The 25,244-nt window shown below is 39.5% G+C and overlaps 2 protein-coding genes across 2 annotated transcripts; one reads left to right on the top strand and one right to left on the bottom strand.

The window, feature by feature from the left end:
• Positions 1 to 3,124: 3,124 nt before the first annotated feature.
• tpi1a (triosephosphate isomerase 1a) lies at positions 3,125 to 8,348 on the top strand. Its single transcript, XM_085345865.1, has 7 exons — positions 3,125 to 3,236; positions 4,555 to 4,678; positions 5,810 to 5,909; positions 6,083 to 6,200; positions 7,447 to 7,532; positions 7,990 to 8,077; positions 8,230 to 8,348. Exons 1-7 carry the CDS (start codon positions 3,125 to 3,127, stop codon positions 8,346 to 8,348), a joined length of 747 nt encoding a protein of 248 aa, XP_085201991.1.
• Positions 8,349 to 11,248: 2,900 nt separating this feature from the next.
• Positions 11,249 to 21,358, bottom strand: eno2 (enolase 2). The gene is made up of 12 exons (XM_085346771.1): positions 21,274 to 21,358; positions 20,869 to 20,964; positions 19,979 to 20,037; positions 19,029 to 19,098; positions 17,756 to 17,889; positions 17,359 to 17,450; positions 17,033 to 17,163; positions 16,247 to 16,444; positions 14,651 to 14,852; positions 13,116 to 13,224; positions 12,257 to 12,315; positions 11,249 to 11,318 (listed from the first exon to the last, which is right to left on the bottom strand). Exons 1-12 carry the CDS (start codon positions 21,356 to 21,358, stop codon positions 11,249 to 11,251), a joined length of 1,305 nt encoding a protein of 434 aa, XP_085202897.1.
• Between the last annotated feature and the right edge of the window lie 3,886 nt (positions 21,359 to 25,244).

Raw genomic sequence — 25,244 nt, forward strand, 5'->3', positions numbered from 1 at the left:
ACCTTTTAAAAGAGCACTGCAATCATCTAGAAGAAAAAGACTGACATGTATATTTATTTATATTTTATAGATTAACACATTAGAAATGTCTATGTACAGAGTCTCTTTGTTGTATCTGATCTGTTTGCTTTTTTGGCTGCACATATTCTGAGTGTGTATTTGTATGGTTGAGCTGCTTTCTCGGGTCCCATATTACCACCAGCTGACTTTGATCCAAGATGGCTGCTTTCCCCACTTCACAGGTAAAAAAAACACTGATGGGCTCGTGGATGATGGTTTGAAGGTGGAACCTGGCTGTGAGAGTGGCTGTAAAACACTCCTGTAAGCTTTCTTTACTCCTCTGGCTTCAGCTGCATTTTGTTGTACTTTTAAACTTGAGCAGTTCCTCTGTACAAAAAAATACAAGATTTCTGTTGGAAATCTTTCTAATAAACATAGAATTCTGCATTAAGACTATGTCAGAGTCTTTTTGTTTCAATGACAAGGTCTGACCTTTAGTTATGAGGGTTAGTTTTAATTTCTTACATTAACATGCACATACAGTCCTCCAGAATCTAGACTGGTCCCTGCAGCTGTTGCTCTCATCATCAGAGGGCAAAAATGCCTGGAGCGGAATCTCATTAGAGGTCAGCACACCTCAGTAATGTGAGTCATACCTGCAAACAGCAGCAGGGTAGACACAGAGATGCTGGTGCAGAAATGAAGCTCTACAGTGAACGAGGAGGTTTGAATTGTCTCCAGACAAAGTGCTGATGTTCTGCATCACATGTACTGGAATCAGAAAATAAGTTAAAGTATGTAACACTGATTTAAACAGAACTTTTCACTGATAAAAACTGCAAAGTGCTTCACAAAAACACAAGAAAAACACAAGTAGATTCATAACATAAAACATCAAATTAATTACAAGCTTGTAAAAGAGTCAGTGGAGTCTCTACAGCACAAAGACAATTTCTCAACTTTGACAGTGAAGCCAACGGCGACTTTTGACCTGATGACCTGTAAGCTCAATGAGGTTCCTCACGGTGACAGACATACCGAGGGAGTTTGACCATGTAGGACTGATAGGTTTGTAGCATAAACCTATTCGCTGGAACGTTAAGGACAATTTAATTACACAGCAAAGCAAGACACGAGTAGGCAAAGTTCTTTATGTTTCTCATGCACGGGAGAGAAGTGAACAAACGCCGTCCCTTCGCTTGACCCCAGTTGCTCTCATCTGCTCCCCCGTAACACTGCTCTTTTATTGAGGTTACATGAATATGCATAGGTGCATTAGCATACGATGTATACATACACACAAAGAGTACCTTGCCTGTGCGTTGTGTAAGTGTGTGTGTGTGTGTGTGTGTGTGTGTGGGGGGGGGGGGGGGGGGGGGGTCAGTGTGTGACCCCATAAAGACTTCCCTAAACCTGCTGGTCTGGAAGTCCAGCAGTTCATCTAAACAAAAGGCACTTAGACTAAAACTGACATATACGTTTATCCTACCATAAAACAATAAGAGAAGGTACGACCTCTCCCATGCTCCCAGGATGTGGGTGTGAATGCCAGAACACTCTGGAATGCACACAAAGCCTTTGCAGACTATTAAGGATCACACATCCTATCACTACACAATCGATTATACACCTCTAAGCATATATGGTTAAATATTTCTAAGCATAAATGACAATCAACAATATAAACCTAACAAGGACCCTAAAAGGAAAAACTAAAACTTTAAAGTAAATTCTAAAATGTACAGTCAACCAATGAAGACAACGACCTGATGGATGGATGACCATGATGAAGGCCACAGGCCGAAACAGCCTTGGTCAAATAATAAAGCTGTTCTTTATACTATAAGTGTTGCTGGAGCTTCAGACCCTTGTTCTTCTCTATGCACTTTGGGCGTCATTGAAGTTGTTCCAGAAAACCTCCATTCTCTTTCAGAAAATCAATGAAGAGAAGCTAAATTAAAAAATATATATATCATTCAAAAAGTTTAAAAAGCTCACAAAAAGACCACTGCTCACATTACTAAGAAGGTCCTGAGTTCAACTCGCCATCAGGCCAGGGTCTTTCAGTGTGAAGTTTGTGTGGGAACTCTCTGAGTACTCTGACTTCCTCCCATAGACCAAAGACTATTAGTGGGATTAGGCTAACTGGTCATTCTAAATTGCCCATAGGTGGGAATGTGAGTGTGAATGGTTGTCTGTCTCTATGTGTTAGCCCTGCCACAGACTGGCGACCTGTCCGGGGTGTATCCCGCCTCTCCCTGAATTGGACAAGCAGAAGAGAATGGATGGATTTAAGTTATTTAACAAACATAAACGTCATGTAAGGTACGAGTTTTCTGAATAGTCAAAAGTTTGGTACATAAAGGTACAATTTAGCAAAATGTATAATTTAGACAGAATATAATGTTACAGTAATGACTTGCTTGTGATTTTATGGTATTTTTTGGCATGATTTTCACAATAAAAACATCCAATTTTTACATATTATGATTGTAAATTTGGAAAATATATTTTCAAGGTATTATAATTACTGTGAACTGAATCAATTAAATATTACTGACCAAAGTAAAATATTGATAACTTTAAAGGAGGTCTGATTATTCCAAGTTCCATCCATTTAAATCCTGTGTAAACGGTTTATTTTACATGATCATCATGCCCAAAGTGATTCACAATAACAATATTACTGAAAATATAAATAACAATAAAATTGTTATATTGTCAACACTCATGTTTGACTTTGTGTCTTTTGTCTCTTTTTATTGGAAAAAATAAAACTGAAAGTAGAGACAACCAGAGAACAGAAACAACGAACAAAAAATGCCACGAGAAGCTTAATGCAAAATCTTAACATTTCTGAGCGGTTTCCATGAGAATACCCCGTGAATGTACGTGTACTTTATACTTTTGCATCCATGGTGGGAAGGACAACTTCTGTACAGCAGGTGGAGGTAACGTCCCGTGAAGCTCTGCGACTGCCTTCATAATCCCACGCAGAAGAAGAAGGACGTTTGCCGGTGTTTGGAGCTGATATTTCTGGCATCACCTGACCTGCACACCGGCCGGACTCCAGATCGACCTCCAGCTCCTCTCCTCACCGGCTACCAGCTAATATTCGCCGGCCATGGCGCTTCGCAAGTTCTTCGTGGGTGGAAACTGGAAGATGAACGGGAACAAAGAGAGTCTTGGAGAGCTCATCAGCACCCTGAACACCGCCAGCCTGCACGACGAGACCGGTAACAGCCCCAGATTATTGCCGGGACCGCTGACTGACTGTGTGTGGCGGTTAGAGGGGATCAATAAAAGCGATTGTGATTGGTGACGTGGGAGGGGCTGACAGAGGAGGAGGGGGGGGGGATGCTGCTGATGCTTCACAGGTGACACAGTGACATTGAAAGTCACGTGATCAGGAGGCGTCACATGAAGGCCTCATTCTCTCACTTCACTTTGAGGAATTAATTTTCTGCCTCTTCGTACTTTTCCCCATCAAATGGAACCTAAATCATGGTTTTTATTGCTGTGCTTGACAGCTGAGGTTAGTCCACTGAGTCTGTGAACAGTCCCTGTGTCTTCACACAGTTCACAGCTTGGGTTCCCTCCACCAGTCAGACATTTTTGAGGCTCATTTGTGTTTTCAGTTTGGTCGTTTTAGAGCGCCTGACTTAAAGTAGACAAAGAACCAAATACTGAACACCAAATCTTTGAATCAAGGATTTTTTTGTACTAATATGCTGTACTCTGACATAAAACTGTGTGATCCAGCAGTTTATTTACTTTTTACACACTGATGTTTTTTGTTGTTGTTGTTTTTTTGTTGCAAAAACAAAGTCTTTAGCCTGTCTTCACACACTCATTCATGCTCATGTAGGCTCAATTACTGAAGAACAAGCCTGCTGCATCACTGAACAACAACATATGCTTATGATAAGGGCTTGTACATAGGAGTGTGCAACTACTCAAATTTTATTCAAGGAGTTTTTAAAACCAGACAATTGAGATAAAGCACTTTTTAAAAATGAATTCTTTTCTTTTGCTTTCACGCAGTCCAGAACAGAACAGATACATATGCATGAAACGATGATTAAAACACACAGTTTCTCTGTGTTAAATAATTATTGACCAAAGTAACCGATTCTCTTTGCTATATTTAAGCAGCTCTGCATTAATTTATTTTCTCTTACAGTGTCTTCATGACTGCTTCTTAATGTCTTTAAAATGAGGCAGGCTGCTGGAGGCGGTTGGTGATGAAAGCAATCGTAATCTTCAGTTAGATGAAATCATTTCAGTCTCCAGCCAGAATCACAGTTTAGCTCTATGTCCATTTAACTGCCTCTCAGGGTCTCCGGATTGTTTCAAATGCAGTAGGTGTTTGTAAATGCAGAATTCAGGTTTTCCCTTCATTTATTCAGGTATAACAGTTGAAAACGATCAGAGCAAAGAAGCATTTACATCAACAATAATGCTCTTAGAGCTTTTACACTGGTTTAACTAATGAATAAAAGTAAAACTCAGACAATCATCACAGCAAACACCAGTCATTCTGTCTGATTTCAGAGGTGGTTTGTGCCGCTCCCTCCATCTACCTGGACTTTGCCCGATCCAATCTGGATCCCAGGATCTCCGTCGCAGCACAGAACTGCTACAAGGTGGCCAAGGGAGCGTTTACTGGAGAGATCAGGTATCTCTCCTAACTCAAATACTTTATATATAATGCTGTGCTCACAGGCATACCCACTCTGTGATCGGCCTTGGGGCGGATATTATTTAATAATAATAATAATAATAATAATGGATACTTTATTGATCCCCATGGGGAAATTACTTGTTTTTCTCTGCATTTGACCCATTCACTCAGTGAAGCAGTGGGCAGCCCACTAAGCAGGCGCCCGGGGAGCAGTGTGTAGGGACGGTACCTTGCTCAGGGGTACCTCAGTTAAGTGGATTCGAACCGCCGACCTTCCGATCATGGGGCGACCACTTTACCTACTGAGCTATCCCTGCCCCCAGGGATAGCTGTTATGTTGTACAGGTGCAAACACAGCATCTCCCATTTGTTGTCTCTCTTACACATACACAAACATGCACACACAAAATTTGTGTAAAGATAATATCAATAGAACCATTACAGTTTTTGATCAGCACCACGGACAGCGACCACAGCCAGAGGTTATTATTTAAGCTTGTGCTATAGACTCATAACATCAAGAAAGACAGCTGTAATGTCCATAAACATGGGGCAAAAGAGAGAATCCCATCAGCCACAGGTCCTCACAAACTGACGGGATGGATCACTGCATAACAAACACACTCATTAATAGAGTTTCTTATTCAACAATCAGTTCCAGTGGAGCAGCTTTTAAAGTCTCTCTCTCACATACAAAGTCCTGTTCTTGCTCCTGATTTTTCTCCTTCCTCCCCCTTTTTGTTTTGCTTGCTGAGCATAATTTAAACTAGTTGCTCTATGAGACACTCACTGGAAAACAAATTAAATTGTTGACGTCAGCAAGTTTGTGCACATTTTGCACATATGAAAGGAAATAATTTGTTCTTTATTTTTGACTGCTAGTGTTAACTCTTTCACTGAACTAACACAGCTAATCCTTCAACATGTTTGGACTCTCTGCTCACATTGCCTTCATATTAAATAATTTTTTGCTCTTTAAAGAACTTATTTTAACATTGTACTCAACAAAAAACAAACCATCCCTAACAAAAAAAGGAACTTCAAGAGCCAAATTGCATTAAAATTTTTCACGTCAATATACGTAGAGTTGACATGGGCTGTCCTACATGTTTCCTCTCCCTCCAGCCCAGCCATGATCAGGGACTGCGGGGCAGACTGGGTGATCCTGGGACACTCGGAGCGCCGTCATGTGTTTGGGGAAAGTGACGAGCTGATTGGCCAGAAGGTGAGAATCACAGAACTTTCCAATTATCTGGATTTCAAGGGCACATTTCTTTGTAAGAGTTTGCACAACAGAATTTTGTATCAGCATAAAACAGGTTCATATGTTCATCTGATGCCACCACAGTGATGGCAGCTTGTTCGCGCAGGTAGACTCTGACTTTGTTGCCGTTTCAGGTGGCTCATGCTCTGGAGAACGATCTGGGTGTGATCGCCTGCATTGGTGAGAAGCTGGAGGAGCGAGAGGCAGGAACCACCGAAGAAGTCGTCTATGCTCAGACGCAGGTCATTGCAGGTAAATACAAGAGAAATATTAACATTTTTTCTTTGTTTTTTGTTTTTTTATTGTAGGCTTTCATGATCTGTTTTTTTTTTTAGTTTTATTTTAGCTTTTCTGCTTTATATTATTTTTGCATCTTTTTTTATGGCTAAAACTTTGTTTTTACCTTTACAGGAAAAAAAATAAGTCATTCATTTCTCAAGTTTCTTATTCTAATGTTTTATTACTTTATTATTATTATTATTATTATTCATGATTATTGTTGCGCTATTATGTTTGTACTTTTTCTACATATATATGTAAAATTAAAATAATTAGTTATTTACTCAAATATTTCATTTAAACAAAGTTGTAATAACTAATAACGAGATTCATTACATAATATTTTGAAGGAAAACGAGCAGTTTGAAATAAATCGGATGTATTTACACCTTTTTTGTACTATTATGTTCTTTAGATCAAAAGTTTGGTTATTTAATGGTTCAAATGTTTCTCTGATTATGAATAATGACAAAAAAACTGTTACAGAAACATAAAAGTGAACTGCTGGATTCTACTCTGTTTTTATTCTGTGCATAAAGATAGAAAAACGAGTTCCTTTTGCTTCTGGATTTGTTCTGTCTGCACTGAGGCTTTACAAGACCTGATTGATGATCTTTTCCCTGGTTCCATCTTGGCCTCCTGTATTCTGCTTCTGTACTGAAAGTAGGCCACGTACTGATTTAAAATGTAAATAGGTCAGTGGTCTCTGCCTTCAACAGACACAGCTGCCTCTGTTAAAGCAGGCTTTGCAGCTTTAAAGCCAACAAAGGTGGAGAACTGATGGCAGCTTGCAGCCGTGGTCTGCTTTTAGGATGTTGCCTGATCAGAAAGGACCTTTTGAGTTTGCATACTAAGGTTTGCTTATTCTTTCTGAAAGGTAGGAAAACCTTTTAAAGAAGAAACACACCAGACAGATTTGTTTTTGAAGAAATGATAACCATGTTAATTATTAAGGTAGAGGTCAGGCATAATCCTGTTTTATGGCATTGTGATGTATGTGAAATGTGGCCTCTCGGCTGATAAACTGTTGTCTTTTCCACCATTATCCTTCCATATTCTTTATACAGACTTTGCAGGTCTTTAACATGATATTGCTGCAGCCCAAATGACTGGCTGCAGGTGGCAGCTGATAAAGCACCTTGAGAATGGATTGTAGATGCGGGTCTGCGATCACACCGTTACTTATCGGTGTTTATGCCTGAATGATGTTTGGTTGCAGAGAATGTAAAAGACTGGGGGAATGTCGTGCTGGCATATGAACCTGTTTGGGCCATCGGCACAGGAAAGACAGCCACACCTGAGCAGGTAATACCGCAGCCACATAACTACAAGGCCCATAAGTGAGCACATAAATAATCATAACTTCTCACATTACATCCAGTCCAGTGGGATGTTTAGCCCTATTTCCAATTTTTATCTTTGTCATGTTTTAATATCTAGTTTTACATAACTGCACACACGGGCAAATCGGCTGCACACGTGACATAATTGTTATATGATTTAAGTCTGTGCTCCGTGGAAATGAATCCTGGGAGTTGATTTTGAAGATGTGACTGTTTAATGATTCTGTTCATGAACACAAACTCATTTTTTTCTAGTCTTTTTAGTTTTGCAGTCACATGTGAAAAAGAGAGTTTACACAGGGTATGAAGTATTTTCTGTATGACTTCATCAGTCTCTCATGTTATTGTGCATTGCTTCAATTCATTGAGGTTTGGAGCATTCATTTATGCATAGGTCTCATTTTAATCAATGCATGCAGGCTCAGGAGGTCCACGAGAAGCTGAGGGCGTGGCTCAGAGCAAATGTCTCCGATGATGTGGCCGACTCTGTACGCATCATCTACGGAGGTCAGTGAGCATAACTAAAGCAAACTTTACAGTAGGATTGTGTTAGGTTCAATGATGGTGCAACAATTTCATATACATGAAATAATGGTGTTATTAAAATGTACAACCTCTGCAGACGTCACAGGTCGGTTTAATTTTGCCACTCTCTCCAGGTTCGGTCACAGGAGCAAACTGCAGAGAGCTGGCGTCTCAGGGCGATGTGGATGGCTTCCTGGTGGGCGGGGCCTCTCTGAAGCCAGAGTTTGTCGACATCATCAACGCACGTGCATAACAAATGCACAACTACTACAGCAGGATCGATGGAAAACACCCTGCCCTTTAGATCTGCACCGTGTATCACCTTGTTTCTGCAAACTGGGCTGACTGATCCAGTTAAACCAGAGGAGGTTTGCATTCATAAAACAAACCACATGTTGAATATTTAAACTACTAAATACCTTTAAGAAAAGATGTTTTTCACTCCATTCTTTATTTTCCTGACTTCAATAAATAAGGAAACTTTAGATAATTAAGATTAAAAACTGGAAATCCACTGAGGCATGTGATTCATGTGATCCATGTAAAGTTTCCTTTTAAATTCTTTATTTGCTGCTAAACTGAGGTGAACTTAGAGAATCAGGGGATCGGTCAGCCCAGGCTGCTTCATGTGTTTGACTTTGTGTCTCACCTAACTGCACTAACTGATACTTTAGGTCTTTAACAAATAAAGTTTCAGACAGAATTTACTTGAAATGATAAAACAAAGATGTCTGCAGGTACTGAGCTGTGAGGAGTTGTGGTTTAACACTGACTGAAGAAATCAGGGAAATAAATGATGCAAGAAGTAAAAAGACAAAATAAATAAATGTGGAAAAAGTGTATTTTATTTTGTGGTTTACTGTCCTTTTCAAATGCTTTTAAAGAAACCTAAATGTGACTTATGAGCAGTTAAAACAAGTTAAAGCATTTTTCCTTTGCATTTATATTTTTTTAGAATAATATTTGATTAGTATATAATCCTTGAAACTAGTACTTCATAAAAGGTTTTTTTTAAAGGGTCATATTGCGTTTTTGTTCTTCTTTTTTAACTCATCATGTCAGACACAAACGTTTTCACTGTTGGCTCTATCACGAGTTCACAACAGAGCTGGCTCCGTTATCATCACAGGAAATCGCTCTGCTTTCTGGGTCTGTGCTGACCGATGTCATATCTGATCAAATACATGTGTTGGTTGACAAGTTGATTGAGTCTGTTTAGTCACATGTATTGCTGCCCAGGCTGTTTTTAATCATTTAAAACTGGTTTTCTTCATAAATCCTCTTGATTTAATACATGTTTTAGAAAATGTAAAAAACTGTTTTAATCTGGTAAATAGCTTCAGTTCACTTAAATAAAATTTTTCCCCCCGTCTGCTCAGATTGAGCTCAGCAGGTCATCCTGAACATGTCAACATGCAATAAGTTGCTGCCATGTGATTTGCTCATTAGATATTTGTGTTAACACGCAGCTGAACTGATGTACCTAATGAAATGGCCAGAGATCGTAGATGTTCCATCAGGTGACATTGTTTCCATCCTCTCAGTGATTCCTCTGAATGGAGGCACTGCCCTCCAGGAGCTCCCTTCATGACTCCATGATAGCAGTCGTCACCAGAGGATAAAGCTGAGCTCTCAGAAGAAACGTGGACGGACTGGAGCAACAAAATAATGGCTGAACACCGTTGGTCCTTCAGTCACATGTTAATGGTACAATTTTAATTTCATGGAAAAAAGTCTCCTGTATTGTCGAAGGTATATTGATTATAAGTTCCCCAAGCAGATGCTATAGTTTTAAGCCAGTTTGCAGTTTTAAATATTATCACATCAAATAGCAAAATACATAACTTACTGAACTAAACTGGGACCTAAAAACCAGAAGATCAGTAGGAGCTCATATTCATCACAATTCACAGCTTTTGCGAGTATATCACCAAATGTGATCTTGATCTTCACAGTTTGAGTGATGACCCGTTAGTGATCAATGTGTGCAGGTTTGACTGCATTGCTCACATGCTTACTGTAAAATAAGCGGTGAATTGTGTGAATTGCGGACTGAGGGAAAACAGATGCCTCACCCTGGCAGAGCTCGTTGGCTGTTGAGCTGAACAAGTTGTAAAAAATACAAAAAAACCTCCACATGCTCATATTCTGACATTTCACTGAAAAAAAGATTCAGACACAAAACGACAAAACTCCTTCAGCTGTGTTTGAAATTGTAAATTACCATCTTTTTTATTTCACATATTTTCACATTATTTTCAATGACAAGCGTTCTCTTTAAGTGTTTTTTTTTCTTTCTTCTTTTTTTGATCACAGCTATTCTAAAGACATTCAGGAGGAACCGAAGGAACAAAGGGACTCGGGGTTCATATATTCTATCTTCTTTTTCTCTGAGAAAGAGGCAGGATCTCAAGCATGGACAAAGGACAAATAATCAGAATCACGTCTGGGCGAGAAGAAAAGGGAGCAACTGGAACCGAGAGACAGACACGACAAGAAGAACAAGGAGACGAAAATAGAGAGAAAGAAGAGGACAGAAGTGGGAGGAGTGCAGGTACTCGAGTGTCCAGGTAAGAGTGTGACATAGCAGAGTGTGTAAGTGTTCAGGTGTTTACAGTGTGTAGTTATTAGCCTCACTCCATCCCTGAAACTGCTGCTTTCCTTACAAATGCATCGTTCTCTGTCAGTTGCGAGCATTAGTCTTCATGGTTTTCTGATATCTTTACTCATTATTTTCTCTGTGTTTACAATGTTAATCTTTATTTTTGCAGGTCTGTCCTCTGGCTGTACATAAACTACTCCTTTAAAACTACAGTAACAGTGCATGTCTGGCTTATAAATATTCAGATTTTATGTTATTCCCCTGCATGTGCGTTACACGTGTTGCATCTGCTCACTGTGTGTGTGTGTGAGTGTGTGTGTGTGTGCATACAGTTTCATCTCCCTACCTTTAAGTTCAGTGCATAATTTATTTATTTAGTTATTTTTAGCTATTTTCTTTTGCTTATCTGTAATCTGTCCTTATACATGGCTCGTTCCTTGTGTGTGTGTGTGTGTGTGTGTGTGTGTATGTGTGTGTGTGTGTGTGTGTGTGTGTGTATGTGTGTGTGTGTGTGTGTGTGTGTGTCATTGCAAGTCATTCGTCAGTCAGTTTCACAGAGCGCTGGGGTTCCTGAAGTTATGGCCTGCAAAGCGAGCCTGGTCGCCCAACTCTTCCTCAATCCTACAGTGGCAGGAAGACAGAAACAAAAACAACATTTTTTAATTGTTTTTGAAGGAAATAATTTCTGTTCTTCTTCATAAGGTCAGCCTGTAACCAGGAAGAGTTTATATTCTTTGCACTGGCGACATGTGATCATATATATTGAAAATAATATCTGCATGTCCAGCACAGCCTTCTTACTTATAATCTGCTTTGCATAAAAACTTCAACAAATCAACAAAAATCTGACAAGCTGCCACGTCACTGCACCACAGCTGCAGGCAAAATAATCCATTTATATCCCTAGATAAAAGCAAAATAATCAACTTTAGAAGATCATTGGTCATATAAAAAATAAAACAGGATGTATGCGAAAATGCAAATCACAACTCAGTTTTTCCATTGTTAAAAAGCTCATGTTACAGCATCTACCTGCTGCACAACAGATTCTCACGTGTGTGTGTTCACGCTCGATTGCGCTGATTAGCATTTATTGCTCGTTAATGCCCCCGTTAAGTCTCTGCACCCTTAACAGGTCCTCAGCAGTCCAATGGGATTACACCGCTGAGCCGATCCAATCTCCCTCCCTCCTGTCTCCTCCTCCCACCTCCGCCTGCCACTGACTGGCTTGGGCACATGGGGTGACACCAGCGCTCCTGTCGCCTGTCATGTCAATTAGCTCTCTGATGGTAAGCACTAGGACAGAGCAGACACCTGAGGAGCTGCACTGTAATGCTGCCGCCTGATCTGGAGCTAAAAAAAGGGGCTACTAAACATTCAACAGGCCAGAGGACCAATTAGGAATTCATGAGTAAATACTGAAGAAAAGGACTGTTTTTGGAGTTATTTTAATTCTAGATTCAAAATGTTTTCACATTAAATACATACATATATATATACATATATATATATATAGAGAGAGAGAGAGAGAGAGACCTCTCTGTCTGCAGCACACTGACCTCATGAGCTGGTTGTACTTGGCCAGCCGCTCAGATCTGCAGGGGGCGCCAGTCTTAATCTGCAACAGTAAGATAAACATTATCCTGCAGGTGACCAACAGAATATTAAAATATAACACCAAGAACTCTCTGGACTTCTGGCTTCACAGGGAAACACTTGAATGATAGTTCAGAATGAAGCTGGACAGTTGTGGAGCTGTAGCCCAAAAATGTAAATTTAGTGAGGTGAACGAGAAGTTTAGCTAGAGGATAGCATCATTCAGCCACCCTAACCAGCTTCTTTGTACAAATATGGAAGTTTGTATTGTGGTGTACCTGCACTTCAGCTGTGTAATTATCAGCATGCATTAGCACAATGCTAATATTTTATGGGCTAAAGGTCATACTAAAGAATTAAGGTCATAAGAGAAAATTATTTAAATTGCTTATTGTTACTGTATTAGCAAAAGATAAAATAAAATGTGTGTTTCTGTGTTTAGAAGCCAAGAGAATTGATAATTATTTTAGACATTTAGTTCCATTCACTTATAGTCAGTTAGTCTAAAGAATAATACAAAACAATATAAGGCTGAAGTTAAATTTCTCATGAAGAAATGCACTAATATCTTTATTTTATCTTGTTCAGTTTACTTCACAATTTATTTTATATATTTAAAACAAACTTACAAAACTTAATATTCACTGTAAGTTTAGTTTACTGACATTTTAAAGGCAACAAGAAAAAAAACAATAGCTAAACGATTGTGGATTCTTACATCCTTACAAGGACAAAAACCTGAAACCTATATCTACATCAGCCATAACATTGACTTTGGTTTGGAGGAGAGACTTGAACGTTGGAGTCAGCTTCTAAACTTACCTGTCCAGTGCAGAGTCCCACCACCAGGTCAGCAATGAAGGTGTCCTCTGTTTCTCCTGAGCGATGGCTGACCATCACACCCCAACCATTTGCCTGAGCCAGCTTACACCTGAAGGACAAAGTTTGTTTCAAAGCACTCTGTTAGTCATTTTCATTTTCTTCCAATTGATAAAAGGATAATAATTGATAATAAAACTGTTCCCATAGACAAACCTCCCTTTGCTAAGAAAGATCTCTACCTGATAGCAAAGTTACATCTCCAAAGCCGTCATAATTTAAATTTTCTCTAACCAAAACTAGACAGCTACAAAAGACAGTCAGACAGCGGTTTCCCGGTGTTGAAATGTTCACTGGGTAACGTTTGACACTGTGGGACAAGAACATACAAAGCCGAGAGACAACATAATTTTAGCTATGCCTACAAGAAAGGCTAAACTCTGCTTTCTTTCAACCCTAAAATCCAACAATGACATAAATCCCTAAAAGCGACCACTAAGAGTCACTTTTTATTTAGGTGGACTACTGAAGAGGGTTGGATGCTAACCACTGTAGCACAGTACGAGGCAGCACTGAAGGTCGTGGGAGCACATAGTTCACCTTCCCTCTACACACTGATGCCACACTGTGCTGCATATATTAACTGCGCTGTGCTAATTGGACAAGTTAATTAATCTGATATAATTCATTTGTAACTGCGGCTCATCTCGCATGTTAACCTGCTAACAACATGAAGATTAAGACATAAAGTGTATTACCCCCTCGGGGTTCGCGTGAGCTATAAAAAAAAGTAGCTAATGTATCAGATTCACGATGCAGGAAGCTTTTCATGTGATGGATGTAATACATCACCTTTACTGTCATCAGCTCTGTGTCTATCATTTAATCTCCCTCCTCCCCTCCTGCTCTAATCCAGCTACACTGTTGTGACTGATGGCTTCATAACCCTGAGTGACAGTTTGGTAAGTCTGTTATAGATGATACACACATCCAAGACTGGAGCAAACACACTCTTCACAAATTTATCATCAAGTGTACAGAAACATACGCAGCAGTGCCAACCCACGTCAGCAGTATGTCTGACCGATAGCTGAACCTTATCCTAAACATCTTCTGTCACTTCCTGTCCTTCATTTATCCGCCATAAATGGAACAAGGCCAACATGGCTGACAGGTAATGACCGATGTGACTGACACTATAGCGACATCCACTGGGTATGTGTGTGTCTATATTTCCACATCTTTGACTGACAGCTGGACAGCTGTGCCTCTCTCTGTCACCTCAGCAAAGATTGAAAGCGCTGTTCGGCCAATCCGAGGCTTCGAGGTCACGGACCTGCCTGAGGGGGTGGAGGGTTACTCTGTAGCTCCAGGACAACACTGTGTCAGTGACAAATTGAATTTATGCATCTTTAAATACCCAATATGTAAGAATTTGTAACTTCTTTCATTTATTAAATGGCCTTGTTTTTATTTCCACAATGTGAATCGTGTCCACACTGAAATTTCTCATTGAACTGTGGACTAAGCAGACGTACGCCTGTATGGCCTCGGTGACAGAGCCGATCTGGTTCACTTTGAGCAGCAGGCAGTTGCAGGCTCGCTCCTCAGCAGCTTTCTCTATTCTCTTGGGGTTGGTCACCGTCAGGTCATCCCCAACAACCTGGATCCCCACCTGGGCCGTCAGGCGCGACCAGGCCTCCCAGTCATCCTGGTCAAACGGGTCCTCGATGGACACCACTGGAAGTGAAAAAAGAGAGGTCTGTTACTCATCAATAGAGGGACTGCTAGTGCTAACTAGTGATTTAATAATAATAACCAATAATGTAATTTTTCAGATAACACAACACAAGTCCTTGAAATTATTGGACAATTTCAAGATATCATCATTTAAGTGGTATAAAGGGAACTCTTTCAGCTGCCCTGAACTCCGTTTTTAGACTTTTCAAAGTATATCACATAGCAGACAACTCACAGGTCTTTTCAGGCCAGATCAGATGAGTGTTACAGAGTAAAAAGATCCCTACAGGAAGTGAGACACATGGCACAACTGGTTACACAGAGCTATTCTTGGAATCAAAACAACCCTTATTTATCTCTCTTCTCGCCCCATGAGAGTTCGGATTCGTAGAAGAAGATGGATGAATGGATCTGATTACATGTCCTCTCTCAATGACATCATACAGAGCTCGGCTCACAGGGATTACTTCTGCACTCACTGATTTTACCATTTAAGTCTTACAGTGTTTCATTTGAGCTTCTACCACTGAAGCTGTTTATATATGATAGATTTTATTTTTACATTTGTATTTATTGTATTTATATTGTGTATATTGTCTACTTTGTTACTTAACGTTCTGTTTATTTTTATCTTTGTGCACAGCCCTTTGTGACTGCCTGTCTGTGAAATAAATAAATCTTTACTTACATACTTAAATGGGGAAAAATATAATGGGTCATAGAGTGGACATTAAACGTTATTGCAGAGAACAGCGGCAGAAAAAAGTCAGCCTCATCTGGAGAAGGACTAATGCAACAGAGTTTAATCCAGTTTGACATTGATAGTAGTCACCCCTCCAAGTGACTTCTCTACAAACTTCATATCACCTGTAATACTTGTAAATCCTCCAAATCCAGTTGGCCTTATTATTGTCTTTATTATTGTTGAAGGGTTTCTGTATCTCTTCTGTATTATTTTAGGGAAAATAATAAAGCAGAAATATCCACCTAAAAGTACCCCGAAAAAACCCCAGAAATTTTACTGAGCCTGAGAGTAATCCACTAATGGAGAAAATGCTGAATTTTCACCGTCCCAATGCGTAAACAAGGGTGGAGATAAAAGCATTTGGCCCTGAAGTCCTGTGTTCAAATCATTAAGTCAGCTGAAAATGTCAGCTAGCTAAAAGGCCAAGCCGTTTTTCTTTGGGTTTCATAGAGTCAGCAACCTTGGATTTAAAAGCATGTCGTGTTTCTGCAGTCCAGCAACACTACTGAAGAAATAAGCATTTCACCTTTATGTCACATTAACTTATTTTATCACTAGATAAAGAACTACTTTTTTAACCATTTGACATTGACTGAACTGCATTGAACCAAACACTGGTTGAGTTTTGTACAAATTTAAATAAGCAAACCTGGGTAGCTGTTGACGAAGCCCTGGTAGATGTCAGCCAGTTCCTCTGCAGTGATGTGTCGCTCTGGATCTGGTGGGGATTTGAAGTCCAGGTCGTACTTCCCCTCACGGTAAAACTCCGAGGCGGCAACGTCCATCCCGACTACTACCTTTTCTGTGAAGCCAGCCTTCTCAATGGCTGTCTGCAGCAGATCCAGAGCTGAAGAACAAAGAAAGAGACAAGGGGGGGGGGGGGGGGATATAAAATAAGGAATGGAGTGAATCTTTTGCCCCCAGGCTTCTCGGGTAGGCAGGCATGTTTGCCCCAAATGTGGTCCACGTGGAAGGGCCACATTTAGCTTTGACTGACAGCGTTGACTCAGGTCCAATTTATATATGGGCCACATCTCAGGTATGTTTGGTCCATATTTGGCCACAACTGTGTGAGTACTATAACTGAGCTGTAAGTGCTGAAAGTAGGCCAGATTAGGCTCAAACGTGTCTTCTGTATGAGTTAGCTTCTCAGGCTGCAGACAGGCAGTACTGAGAGGTGGAAAACATCGAAAGCATTTCTGATGACTGAACCTATTAAGTAATATTAAACTTACATGTCAGTAAATATTCCATTTTAGATTTTGTTTTGTTTACCAATGGAAGTCAAGTAAAGATCATGTTTACAGAAATTTTCCATAATCAAAGCTTTCCCAGATCTATCTACTGATTCCCACTCCAGTTAAAGAAGGTGGCTTAAAAGCTGCTGCAAACAGACCCAAACATATTGTTAATTATTCAAATATCTGTTCCTCACCCTCACTGTTCTCCAGGATGTTGGGAGCAAATCCTCCCTCGTCTCCAACGTTGATGGCGTCTTGGCCGTATTTCTCCTGAATGACTCCTTTCAGTGTGTGGTAGAGCTCTGATCCTATCCTTAGCGCCTCCCTGAGAGACAGAAGAGATACCTGTTAATGACTGTGACAGGATGCAAGAACAAGGAGGCAAGGAGCAACACCAGCTGTGGTTTCAAAAACAACAAAGCAGGATGATTTAACGAGAAATGCATTAAATCAAATAAATCTAGCAGCTGAGAAATCAGACTTTTATGAACAGTCAATGCTTTTAAAGGTGAATTCCTACTTGAAAGATTCAGCCCCAACTGGCAGCACCATGAACTCCTGCATGGCCAGTTTGTTTCCTGCATGAGATCCTCCGTTTATCACATTAAAGGCCTGAAGAGAAGAGAAAAGAAGAGGAAAGGAAACAAAAAGGCAGAAAGAAGGCTTTAAAAACGATTAAAGGTCCTCGAATTCATCACTTTCTGTGTTTCTATAGCAGCTAATCAAAAAGACTTTTAGTAGAAACGTCTTGCCAGTGTGCAGAAGTATTTAAATGTGGTGTAAACAGAAGCATTAAATATATGAAATGTTACATTACATGGAGTTCTAATAATCCTTCAGTGACATACTGAACAACAAGGTGCCGTGTGAATGTTTCCACAGCACTGTAGGTGTTCTGCAGTGATTTAAATGCTTACAGGAACCGGCAGCACCAGCTCTGTGTTTCCAGCCAGGTCGGCTATGTGGCGGTACAGGGGGACTTCTTTCTCTGCTGCGCCAGCCTTACAGATGGCTAGAGACACTCCCAGGATGGCGTTGGCCCCAAACGTGGCTGTTTGAAAGGTCATAAGAGAGAAAGTGATGGGTGTTAGCATCCACAGTGTCTAGTGTCTCAGTTCACTTACCCTGAAAAACTATTTTAAGGAGTCGGTTCCTGTTAAAGGTCCAATTTTATAGCAGAAAAAGCATGTTTACAACCTGGCTACATTATAGGAGCGTGGCCTCTTTGACACACAGGTAGATGTGGGGGTTTTATGATGATTAATGCTGTTTTCTTCAGTAAACTTTAAATAAATAATGTTAAATGTAGATCGTATTTGGCATGACCAAGTTTGGCAGGTAAGATTCCATTTACAGCCATTTTCCTGGATTTTTCCTGGATTAAGCCTACATCCAGAAGTATCTGTCACCTTACGACTGTAGCTGCAACATTTTGTAGTGAGTATTGGATCCATTCAAATTTACATGATTTTTAAAGAGTTAAAAGTTAAACCTTTAAACTCAAACTTTAGCATTTCTGATATAGATTCCATAATTCAAATCAGATTCTATTTACTGACATTTTTTTCATGCTACCTTACATTTTGTTATTCTTTTGAAAAACACAATTTATTCCTCGATATGTTGTTGCTTTAAATTCTTTTATCTTTTGCTTTAATTTAAAAAGATTATCTCACTATTTTTTAACCATAGATTTAAAAAATGAGTTTAAATTTGTGTAGCTGTAAAAACTAAAGCAAAGTGAAATGCCACGGCTCTTTGGGTATAAGCATGTTTGTCGTTGAAAGCCGATACATTCAGCTGCAGTTCAGTCTGACAGGTTTCCATGCTGGCGGAGATTAATTTCTCCCAAACGACATTACTTTGAGGGCTGATTACACTGCTGCCTGAACATGATTTTAAATTATAATAAATGAGCACTGCATTTATTTATTAAAGATGTGAGTTTGCATTGATCGTGCCAAAGCTTGTTTGGAACACAAATCTCTTTGCTCAATCTGTATTTATGCCCCTCGTCGCTCTGCAAAGCGCTCTGTGACAAACCTTCGGCGCAAAGCATTTTTCAAAATGTGTGTGACTTCACACGAATGGATGCTGAGCTGCAGAAACGGGGAGATTTCCAGCTGGCTGCTAGACTCTGATGATGTGCTGTTAGTCATCTTGATTTGCTCCTGTCGGGTTTCAACTCACATTTGTTTTCTGTGCCGTCCATCTCGATCATCATGTTGTCCAGCTGCTCCTGCTCCACCACGCTGATGCCCTGCAGACAAAAGCAGAACAATAAGTGGTGATATTCACATATAGTCTACAGTCATACGTGTTACATACATACATTTAGTTGCAGTAAATGTAAAAGACATGAGATCGTTTTTCCATAATAAGACAAACACTCATTATGTAGGCTAAACTACCATGCTTTGTTATTTAAAAAGTGTAACATCCCACCAGTATGACATATTGGGAACATTTACCACATATAAAATCCACTTCTGGAGTTACTAAATAGTCAGTATGGTAATCCATCAGCTGTCGTCTGATGACAATTGTTTGTTCCAAGACAATTATTCACATTTTAAGTCTTAACATTTTCAGCCTCAATAACTCAAACAGCTAATTAATTAAGGCTATAAAATGTGGAGACACACAAACACAATGATTAATTAGAAGACATTCATAATGGTAATTAAATTTCCCTTTAAAGGGAACCTATTATATTTATTTCCAGCTCCATTATTTCCAACTAAAGCAGCTTAGTGTGATCAAAAGGTCACAATAATCATGATAATCAAGCTGTTTTGGATGTTTTGGCTATTTTCTTCCTTCTTTTAAGCCAACTTTTGTCTGATTGGCTGCTGCTCAGAACAGGATGTGGGTGGGGCATCTGTGTGTGAGATGACCATATAAAAGATATCCCCTTTCACTCCCATCATAATGGGAAAAAAGCAGAAATCCTTGCTTTAATGCAGATGTTTGCAGCTGTTGTTTCAGCTCACAGGAATCACAGAGTGCTTGTAGCTGAAAATTATTTTGAGCGGTCAGTTCGATTAAGAAAGTACTATATTAAACTGAGTACATAACAAAAAATAGGTTTAAGATTGACGTTAATCCTCTATAGTATAATAAGTGATGTGAGGACTTACAGAGGCTAAAAGGGCTGGAGCCAGAGTATCGTTGATGTGCCCAACTGCCTTCAAAACACCTAAAGTGACAAAGAAGGGAATCAGACGCACAGCATCACAAAAACGTGAGGTGAACACGTGAATTATCAATAACAAATAATGTTAAATTGTAGTGAAAACAGAGCACAGTTTTATCTATTAGTGTTCTTCCAAATTACTTGGAAATATTTTCATATCAGCACTGATTGCTTTTGCAGCAACTCTAGGGTGAGATTTACTGTGGATTCATTTGTTTGAGGGTTAGGTGAGCACCGCAGCCTTAATGGCTGTTTTATAGTCACTGAAGTGTCTTTCAGTGTTCGCCAGCAGTAAAAATGATTTGTTAGACAAATTTAAAATGCTGGACTTTATCAAGACTTTTGTGGCATTTTAGCGTCATATTATGAATAAAAATAAGATGTCCAAACATCTACACTGCAAAACTATTTGTGAGAGGAATACGTCGACAGGACAAAGAGTTTCTCAGCGTCACAAACACTGAATTAAAGAAAGCTTCTAGAAAACTGTAATTTATACTTTAAAGGTCTCTGAATGTTCTATATTTTTGTCATTGTCAACACATCTGGCTTATTTCTTCTTAAGTATTTTTACTTTTGTTGGGTATATAAAGCTTTTATAAAAATCTATATTATGTCTATTATGTTTTTATTTTGTTTTGGAGGGTTTTTATAAAATGTGAAGTGTGTTGGTATCATATAAATGCAGCACTAGTGACTGAAAACAGCACTCTGTTTCTGTTAGTCAGTGATCTCTTCATTGTTCGCCCTCTTGTGGTCATAAATACTGAATGCAGCTTTAAGTTCTCATCGAATGTAACGGTCTGTGCAAGCTCAGCTGATGCATCTTCATACCTTTGCCCTTGTAGCGGCTCTTGTCTCCATCTCGGAGCTCCAGAGCCTCATAGATCCCCGTGGATGCTCCGCTGGGCACCGCAGCCCTGAACAGACCTGGAAAACGAATTAAGAGAGAAAGAATTAAGGTTTTGATATGATAGATATTAGACAAGTCTTCATCTCAGACTGCTTTCCCTATGCCTTGTGTCATTTCTTAATAATCCCTGCAGTTGCTCAGCTTCATTTTACAGGCCAGCTGAAGGGGATTTGATGTCCCAAACAGCTGCTTCAAACTACCAAGCTCTGCATTTTTATTTTTATTTTTTAGCTTTCTGGCATGGTAAGTGTGAGCTGCTTTCCTGGTGGTAAAGATTGTGTTATTTTCTTCCTGTGACATTTTCAGACAGGCTCTTTAGCGGTCACCTTTTTCTGTGCGGAGGTCCACTTCAACAGTGGGGTTTCCACGGGAGTCCAAGATCTCCCTGGCAACTATGCTGACGATCGACATCCTGAAAGACACAGACAAGAAAAACAGCCCACCGTTAACTGTTTTTAACTTATAACTTCACCTTAACTGCACCAAGGAGATGAAACACAGAGAACTTCAGCTCCTGGATGAAAAGATCTATTTTTACAGTGAACACAAACACACGGCAGCCTGCCAGGGGAGACGGCGAGCAACATCAATGCAGAAATCAAAGCTCACTACAGAGGAGTGCATTGTCTCTCTCTCTCTCTCTCTCTCACACACACACACACACACACACACACACACACACACACACACACACACTGCAGTTACTTTTCTGTTTCTGGAAGCAGCAAAAAGAAAAACTTCAGTAGGAGAGAGAGGAGTTTTAAATAATGCATCAGTTCGTCGCTGCTTTTATCCAGACTGGAATCTGCTGATTTATTCTGGTTTCGTGGTGATGTGCTATATTTTTCTCATTGTCAACAAAACTAGCGAGGCATTGATCATACAAACAAGTACTGTGAATCAAAGCCTGATAGATCTTATTTTTTCTTTCTTCACGCCGATTTCTCCCTCTCTGTTTCGCTGGCTCACAGTTTCCTTTGTTACTTTGAAAGCTCTGTTATTTTACTCCTGCACACAGCCTCCTGCAGCCAGGAATATTCTCCACGGCACCAACAATCTGTTAATTTACTACAGAGAAAGCTCCCAACAAATGCAACATGCCTTTCAAAACATTTGCTAAATAGTACAACTCTGAGAATAGGTGCTATAATCACTGGGCTTGATCCTGTTTGAAATGTTTTAGTATCAGTTTATTCCTCACATCATGAATTTATGGCAGATGTTACATTAGAAGGTGATATATTTGTCATGTAGCTTGAGCAGAGAAGCTCCACCCACCTTCTGTTCAAACTTGCTGTTTATGGGGGGCAGCCAATCAGAGGAGAGCTTGTTTAAAGGTGAGGAGCTAAACTGGAATGAAATTAAAGGATGCACTGAGGTCCACTTTAAATCCAAAAGGATTATTTTGATCGAGGAATCATGCAAAGCTAATTTATTAGAGTCCAAGAAAAATATATAAAGTGGAAAATGTAATCAAACGAACACTGGTGCGACTGCGTACGGTATTACTTCTTTCCTTTCTTACAGTAATCTTTGAGTTTGTGTATTTTTCTGCATCATGATATATAATGAATACTTAATGACTGTGTTTGTATAAATGCAGTTCAGACAGTAAGACCCCCAACAATTAAACACATGTATACATTAATACATAAAAGAGATTGAAGTAAAAATGATGTTGCCTTCGTAGCCCTTCCGATCACTGATCTATTTAAGTTAATATACTTTGAAAACTTTGATCTCTTTCAATAAAGAAACTAGAGAAAAGGTTTTGAGCAGGGGTTTTAGCCATCAGTCTGACCTTGGCAAAGCTTTTTTAGGCTTCTACCGCTGCTGTTTACTGCTGCTTCTTGTATCCCAGGAGAGAGATCTCGGAAAATCTTTCAGTGCTAATGCAGGAAGGATGCTCCTCTGTGGGCAACCTGACACTTAAAGAAAAAACACAGCTTGACTACATGGTATTCTTCGAAATAGGCCACTGCAGCCAACACTTTTCTTCTGGTTGTTTCTGGACCTTTGTTCTGTTTAAATGCAAGTATTAAAACATGAAGAAAAAAAGCACGTGAACGCTAATGCTGTTTCTAAATCCATGCATGTTAAAAGTGGTTATGTGCATTAGATACAGAAGGAGTGACTGGACTATCGCTCAGAATGTGCCTATACAGTATGTTATACTGGTACAGATGCTATGTGCAACAAGACACAAACTCTCTTGGTATTTAACTTTTAATAGGTTGAAATGTTTGTTTTGTTGGTTTGTTTATTTGCTTTTTTAGTGCTTTTACTTGAATCTGAATTTAGAGGTCAACCTTCACACTGATGATTGATGCTTGTTGTCATGGTGTTTAAAAATCTGGCAATAAAGCAACAACTAAAGTAACACTAAATAGAAAAGCAGATTTTATCACCACACTGTGATGCTCAGAGATCAGCTGTGGGTTTAACAGCCTGTTGTTGAGGTTCAAAACATATCAGCAGCTTATGGCAGACAATGGCAAGCACACTTATAATTAACATTTACATGATGTGCACTGCTTGTCATTCATGTTGTTTGGTGTGATTAAGTTATTTATACTTCTGTAACCATCGACTGCGGGGTGACATTATCTCCTTTCCTTTCATAAAGGATGGTCTAGTGTATCCTCTGCTAAATGAGCTAATAAAGGAAGCATTAACCCTCCTTTATCAGCTGTCAGTATTACTTTTACACCTCATGGTTCGCTTTGTTTTTTATGTTAATTCTGTTATGGATAAGTTAGACCCAGACACAGACATGCTTTGAAAACCATCTTTTCAATTTTCAAACCCATTTTCGAGCCAGTGGAGAGAAGCCAGGATTGTGGTGATGTGATACCATCTGCTAAAACCAGAAAGAAGCCGAGCTGCTGCACTCTGAACTAGATGGAGGCGAGAGTTTTGTGACTTTTTGTGCAAACCATGAGGGAAGGAGGTTTCCTTTAGTCGAGCAAACGTTAGAATACGATTAAGATGATTTAAATATCAGCTTTTAAAAACACAAAAGTCAAAGATGGCTCACGAAGAACCAAGAGAGCCTCTTTCACTGGCCTTTCAATCTCTCGTGTACCCTTAACTAACTTAAAGCTTTCAAATTCTGTTTCTCAGCCAGAGAGACTGAACTCCACAGCACAAGATTAAAAATGTATTCCATCACTTTGATGTTGAATTTTTAATTTCTGTACCACTGTGACATTATTGCCATAACCTCAAGAGCATTTGAAGCTTTCATTAATTCTATTCTCCTGCGGTGGTGTTTCCCCTCTTCCTTCTCATTGACAGTCCAGGCACTCAGCGTTGTAACTGCAGCGATACATCAAAAAGGGGCTTTTTATGCCGTCCTCATCCCTCCGTACTGTATGAATACTTTATTGATCTGTGAGCTAAATCTGGCTCCCAGCTAGCTTGCAGAAACCTGGCGCCGAGGCTGTCCTCTTCAGATGCACTGACAGAAATATGGAGGCTCGGAGGAAGAGCTCATCCTCATATCTCTGTACAATACATCTTTTTTGGTTACAGACGTATAGATAAGATGTGGCAACATTGTTTTAGAAGTTCAATTGAATCCCAATAATGATAAGTCAGCTCCACGTTGTATGAATGCACAACAGAGGGTATGTCACTTTAATTTTCTATCTCTGAAATATGGAAGAAGCTTCCAGACCTAAAGACCAGCAGAGAGCAACTTTCTCTGGAAATCTTGAGTCACCCTGTATCTCATATCACACTCATATCACAGTCTTATTTAACACAATGTGATGATTGTTGTGTAAATTGTGGTCATATTAAGATTTAAATATGTTTCAGAGAGTATGATCTGGGATGAGAGTACTTTTCAAAAAAGTTGGGGTTGAAAAATGCAAATTAAAAAAATTGTACTTCCCCAAAAAGTTGGCTCCAAAAGTCTCACTGTAGCTCATTTCTGCTGATTGAATACTATGACACTGCCATAGCTACAGGCAGTAATTTGAATGTAAATCATAAATGGCAAAGAATTGTGGGAAAATATTGTCTCATTAAAGTAAGTCTTCACTACTCCAATTCCATTACATTTACAGCAAGGGAAGGTTTTTCTGTAAATGCCATTTAGAGTAACGTCACTGGAAATGATGCAAAGACAATGAAATTTGCAGTCTTCACAGGAGCTTTACTGTAAAAGGTTTACAGTAGCTTACCGGCTTCCAGCTGCCAGTGAAATTGTAAAACTACAGCAACCTGTCAAACAGACATGCGCAGACATGAAAAATAATATGATTAGAGCCTAGTACGATAAATGCTTTTA

Source organism: Diplotaxodon limnothrissa, linkage group LG22 (assembly GCF_057381915.1).
Source record: "Diplotaxodon limnothrissa isolate DT_005_m linkage group LG22, D_limnothrissa_male_GT1.1, whole genome shotgun sequence".
Lineage (NCBI taxonomy): Eukaryota > Metazoa > Chordata > Actinopteri > Cichliformes > Cichlidae > Diplotaxodon > Diplotaxodon limnothrissa.